The 6,000-nt window shown below is 60.4% G+C and overlaps 1 protein-coding gene across 1 annotated transcript in view; it reads left to right on the top strand.

Annotated features, from left to right (window-relative positions):
- Positions 1-529: 529 nt before the first annotated feature.
- COG1 (component of oligomeric golgi complex 1) overlaps positions 530-6,000 on the top strand; it is a 12,726-nt gene continuing 7,255 nt past the window's right edge. Inside the window, exons 1-4 of the mRNA XM_052657117.1 lie at positions 530-855; positions 3,164-3,408; positions 3,558-3,739; positions 3,875-4,045. Of these exons, the coding sequence (XP_052513077.1) occupies positions 541-855; positions 3,164-3,408; positions 3,558-3,739; positions 3,875-4,045 (913 nt within the window). The 5' untranslated portion in view covers positions 530-540. The remainder of the gene's footprint in view (positions 856-3,163; positions 3,409-3,557; positions 3,740-3,874; positions 4,046-6,000) is intronic.

Below are 6,000 nucleotides of genomic sequence, written 5' to 3'. Positions count from 1 at the left end.
CAGCTCTGTGCGCCCACCCGGCTCCCAGCCCGACCCGGACACGGCGGCGGCCGGGGGCCCGGAGGAGAAGAGGGCCGACCCAGGGGAAGCGGACGGGCCAAGAGTGCCATCGACCCCTCGCAGGGGAAAGACCACGACCCGGCGCCACCGCGAGGGGCCTGGCGAGGGGACCCGAGCATCCCGAGGAGGGGTTACAATCAGACCGCCGGCGCTTGAGGACAATTAATCGCGACGGGGAAGCGCTGCACCAGCGCTAGGAGAGGCTTCAGACCCGAGTGAGGCTGCGCCCCAACACACCTGCGGGCTCAGCGACCCAACAGGCACACAGGCTCCGTTTTTAAAAAGTGCCGCCCAACCACTGAAAAAAAAAACCAGTTTAAAAACAGGGCCGCCCATCACTGGCTCCGCCCCTCGGCCGCCCCGAACAAGCCCGGCCCCGCCCCCACCCACCGGGCGGAAACGCTTCCGCCCTCAACCAAGATGGCCGCGGGGCGGCGCGGCCGGGCGGAAGTGCCCTGCTGGGGCGCCGACGCGTCCATCATGGCGGCCGCGGCCGCCTCTCCGGCTCTGAAGAGGCTGGACCTCCGCGACCCCGCGGCGCTCTTCGAGACCCACGGCGCGGAGGAGATCCGCGGGCTGGAGCGCCAGGTGCGCGCCGAGATCGAGCACAAGAAGGAGGAGCTGCGGCAGATGGTGGGCGAGCGGTACCGCGACCTGATCGAGGCGGCCGACACCATCGGCCAGATGCGCCGCTGCGCCGCGGGGCTGGTGGACGCCGTGAGGGCCACCGACCAGTACTGCGCCCGCCTCCGCCGGGCCGGCTCGGCCGCGCCCCGGCCGCCGCGGGACCCGCAGGTCAGCCCCGCGCCCGCGCCCCGGCCCGGCGGGCCCGGCCCGGCGGGGAAGCGGGCGCCCCGGCCGGGGCCCCCCCGCCCCAGGAGGCGCGCCCCCGCCCCAGGAGGCGCGCCCCCGCCCCAGGAGGCGCGCCCCCGCCCCAGGAGGCGCGCCCCCGCCCCAGGAGGCGCCCCCCCGCCTCAGGAGGCGCCCCCCCGCCTCAGGAGGCGCCCCCCGCCGCCTCAGGAGGCGCCCCCCGCCGCCTCAGGAGGCGCCCCCCGCCGCCTCAGGAGGCGCCCCCCGCCGCCTCAGGAGGCGCGCCCCCGCCCCAGGAGGCGCGCCCCCCGCCTCAGGAGGCGCCCCCCCCGCCTCAGGAGGCGCCCCCCCCCGCCTCAGGAGGCGCGCCCCCGCCTCAGGAGGCGCCCCCCGCCGCCTCAGGAGGCGCCCCCCGCCGCCTCAGGAGGCGCCCCCCGCCGCCTCAGGAGGCGCGCCCCCGCCTCAGGAGGCGCGCCCCCCGCCTCAGGAGGCGCCCCCCGCCGCCTCAGGAGGCGCCCCCCGCCGCCTCAGGAGGCGCGCCCCCGCCTCAGGAGGCGCGCCCCCGCCTCAGGAGGCGCGCCCCCCCCGCCTCAGGAGGCGCGCCCCCCCCGCCTCAGGAGGCGCGCCCCCGCCGCCCCCTGCCCCCGCGGCCGGCGTGCGGCGCTCCTGCCGCCCTCCCCGCGTTGCTGGCCGTTTCCCCGCGGCTCCTCGGGAGCCTCCCGGGCTCCAGGCCTCGCCTCCCTCACCTCAGTCCTGGGGTCGCCGGGCTTCCTTTCTCATGGAAACGCTGGGTGTTCAGCCCTGTGCCCTGTTTCCCGACATCGTTTCGGGAACAGAGTTCTCCCCTGTGTCGACCACCTCCCCTCCCCGGCTCGTTCCTTCCTCCCGCCCCCCACCCCCACTCCACTCCCAGGAACAACTTCCAGGCTGCAAAGAGGCCTGCGACCCTTTGCAGCAGGTCGTTGGAGGGTAGCCACCAGTCCCCGGGCTCTCACCTTTTAATAGAGCAACAGGTTCATTTTAAGGAACTAAGGTGATAAGGAATCTGCCTGCCAGTGCAGGAGACACAGCAGGTTCGATCCCTAATCCAGGAAGATCCCACAGGCCTCAGAGCAGCTAAGCCCCCTGCAGCATAACTGTTGAGCCTGTGCTCTTGAGTCCGCACACCCTAGAGCTGGGGCTCCACAACAAGAGAAGCCACTTCAATGAGAGGCCTGCACACAAACTCCAGAGTAGCTGCCTCCCTCAACGACCCCCTCACCCCCCCACCCCCGCCCCCATGAGAATCGGTGGATTTAAAGATCCCTGGAAGAAAGCAGTGGAAGGACAGGCAACCCTTGACCACCAGGCTGAGATACTCAGTTCAGTTCAGTCTCTCATTCGTGTCTGACTTAGCACTGGGCAAACATAAGATCTAAATGACCTCTGAAGAATGTCATTTGACAGGAAAGGAAAAGGATAGATTGGAGGGGAGAGAGAATGCACAGAGTGCAAGAGCAAGGTTTTCGGATCCACGTAAGGGTGAGATGACGATAACCTGCAGTGGAACCCGGGAAGTGACAGCAGGAACCTGGGTGCAGACGTGTCAGGAGAACCATCAGAAGGACATGGACTTCCTGGGATGTGGTGGTCTATGCAGACATGTTGAGGGAGGTCAGATGGCTGTAATTTTTGGTAGGAAGATGAGCCTCGTGTTAAATATAGTGATTAGAGAATGAAAGAAAGTCCCAGGGGAAGTGTCGAGACACAGCAGAAGAGGCTCGATGGGCAGTGGTGAGGTCTGCGTGGTGTGCTGTGATCTGCATGGAGGTGACGGTTCAGGGAAGAGAACGGTGAAGAGAGAGGACAGACTCAGATGAGTAGAGGCATGAGGCTGGACCCAAATTCAGGGGAAGGTTGGTGAAGAGGAACAGCCAGCAGCGAAGCCCACAAGGCAGTCACAGCAGCAGGAGAAAGTGTAGGAAGCACGACCATCAAACGCAGCAAGGTCAAAAGCTCCCTGGAGGGGCGACGCGTGGGCTCTGGGCTGAGACACCCCAGGGGTCCCTGATACCTGCCTGTGGAGTGACCAGATTTGGTTTGCCACTCTGTGGGACAGGGCAAAGCTAGACCTGGTAGGAAAAACTTAACTCCAGTAATTCTGCTATACCAACCTCGATGCCTTGCTGAGCGGCACCGAATCCAAGTTCCTGAAAGTTCCGTACCCCTGGATCCCCCATACCTCTCCCCTAGCCGGCCCCACGCTGACCTGGCTCCTGTTTGTCCTGACTCAGCTCTGTGCCTTTGCCTGCAGCCCCAGCAGCCATCCCAGGAGAAGTTCTACAGCATGGCTGCCCAGATCAAGCTTCTCCTGGAAATCCCGGAGAAGATCTGGAGCTCCATGGAGGCCTCGCGGTTTCTCCACGCCACCCAGCTCTACCTGCTTTGCTGCTGCCTCCACAAGCTGCTGCAGCTGGAGTCTTCCAGTTCCCGGCACAGCCCCGTCCTCTCGCGGTTCCCCATACTCATCCGGCAGGTGGCGGCCGCCAGCCACTTCCGGTAAGTGGTCCGCCAGCAGGACCTTCTCTGGTGATGGCCGTGCTGCACCGCTCTGATTTTATGGAGCGTGTCTTCTCTCTCCTCATGTACTGGGGCTCTTCTCCGAAGATGTCAGAAGCTCCCTGTGACCTTTGCCATCATCTCTTTAGGTCAACCATCCTGCACGAGAGCAAGATGCTGCTCAAACGGCAAGCCGTGTCCGACCAGGCTGTGGCCGAGGCCCTGTGCTCTGTCATGCTCTTGGAAGAGAGTTCTCCGCGCCAAGCCCTGACAGACTTCCTGTTGGCCAGAAAGGCAGCAATCCAGAAACTTCTCAACCAGCCTCACCATGGTGGGTGTAGCTTCTCTCCTAGATGTGGGCCTCTGAGGTGGGGATGGAGCAGGATGAGCTGAGGGAGTCCAGAGGGTTCTCTGTTTCTAACTTTACCAAAGGACACTGCTAAAAGAAGGTGGTTTCTTCTCACAGGTGCTGGTATCAAGGCGCAGATTTGCTCGCTGGTGGAGCTGCTGGCCACCACCCTGAGCCAAGCGCACGCTCTCTTCTACACTTTACCAGAGGGGCTGCTGCCAGACCCCTCGCTGCCGTGTGGCCTGCTCTTCTCCACGCTGGACAGCATCACCAGCCAGCACCCTAGCGGTGAGCTCTTAGCCAGCCTCTTCTGTTGCCTGGTTCATTCGTTTATCGGGCACCTGCCAGCTGCTGTGCTGGGACCTGGGCGTACCGCAGTGGATTGGACAGATACGGACCCACTTTCATGGAGGTCACAGTCTAGGGGTGGAGGCAGATGTTGAACTCACGAATCCACAGTATCTGCTTAATATCAATCCTGGTCATTGCTCTCCAGGCTGAGTGCAGCTTGACTTGGTAGCAGTGAATGGAGGGACCAAAGTCAGGATATTTAGTTGCCCTGCAGCATGTGGGATCTTAGTTCCCCAGCCAGGGATTGAACCCGTGTCCCCTGCATCGCAAGGCAGATTCTTAACCACTGGACTGCCAGGGAAGCCAGGATAGGATATTTAAACTGAAACCTGAAGGTTGAGTAAGAGGCAAAGAAGAGAGTTCCAGGCAAAAAGGAAGAGCAGGTGCAAAGGTCCTGAGGCCAGAAGGATGTTTGAACGTGAGGGCGTGAAAGGAAGCGGGGGCAGTGGTGGGAGGGGAGGAGCGTGAGGAGGTGCGTGGCTGGTTTCTCCCTCATGACCAGTGAACTCAGCGCGTGTGGACAGAACAGCAGATAGCCTTCCAGGACCTTCCGGACTCGGGCCTTCGGTTAGGGTTAGGGTTACCCTAACCCTAACCCTGCACTTTTATTTGTTGGCATTTGTCCTAGTTGGAATTAGGTGCACGTGGCTTTTACGTGGCAGTGGTTCCCCGTGGGGTGGAGCGGATGCTGAGAGCTCACTTGAGAGGCTGTCACCACGAACCAGGTGACAGGTGGTGGGGGCAGTAGAGACGGAGCTGACTGGACAACACGGACGTGTGTTTAGGAGTTGGTTGTTGAGGGATTGGCTGTGGAGGGTGTGGAAGGGAGGTGTCCGCGTTTACTGGAAAAGGAGACTGTTCTGGTTGGAGTACAGTTGACGCACAGCGTTGTGCCCATTTCTGGTGTATAGCACAGTGACTCAAACATTCCTGTTCAAGGTCTGTATAGCTTATTGTAAGACAGTGAACACAGTTCGCTGTGCTATTAGTAGGGCCTTGTTTATCTGTTTTATATATAGTAGGTTATATCTGCTAATCCCAAACTCCTAACTTTCCCCCCTCTTTTCCCCCTTGGTAACTGTAAGTTTGTTTTCTGTAAGTTCATTTGATCATTTTTTTAAAGTTCCACTCTGAGTGATATCATCCAATGTTTGTCTTTCTCTTTCTGACTTGCTTCAATTTGTGTGAACATCCCTAGGTCCGTCCGTGTTGCTGAAAATGGCATGACTTCATCTTTATGCCCAAGTAGTGTTCCATTGTATATACAGAGCACACCTTTATCCGTTCCTGTGTCAGTGGATGTTTAGGTTGCTTCCGTGTCTTGACTGCTGTAAACAGCGATGCAGTGAACATTGGGGTCCATATATCATTTCAGATTATGGTTTTGTCCAGATGTGTACCCAGGAGTGCGATTACTGAATCTCATGGTAGCTTTATTTTTAGTTTTTTAAGGAACCTCCACACTGTTCTCCGTGGTGGCCACGTTCCCACCGACAGAGTAGGAGGGTTCAAAAAGGAGCTGGCTTAAAAGGGCCAATGATGACTTTACTTTTGAAAACCTTGCCTTGGAAACAGCTGAGACCTTGGAATGGGACTAGAGAGGACGGGCGACTGTGGGTCCAGAGCAGAGCAGTGAGCGGATCCGGCAAGAGACACACCCGCCGTGCATCCGCATGGATGTCGTTTGAGGCCTTGGAGGTGGATGACGTCATCAGTAGGAGGAGCTGGTGGCGGAGGACCGAGCCTCAGGAGAGTCCAGAATCAGAGACGAGAAAAAGGAAGAAGGGAAGGGGGCAGAATGTGGTGGCAGACAGACGTGTGTCAGTTGGTCTCATCTATCCTGCTCTGTCTTAGAGCTCAGCGACTGCTTTTAATATGCGAGGATGACACAG

The sequence above is a fragment of the Budorcas taxicolor genome, chromosome 19, assembly GCF_023091745.1.
Source record: "Budorcas taxicolor isolate Tak-1 chromosome 19, Takin1.1, whole genome shotgun sequence".
In the NCBI taxonomy this organism is placed as follows: domain Eukaryota; kingdom Metazoa; phylum Chordata; class Mammalia; order Artiodactyla; family Bovidae; genus Budorcas; species Budorcas taxicolor.
Note: the sequence above shows the minus strand (reverse complement) of the source record. Positions and strands in the feature narration are given on the sequence as shown.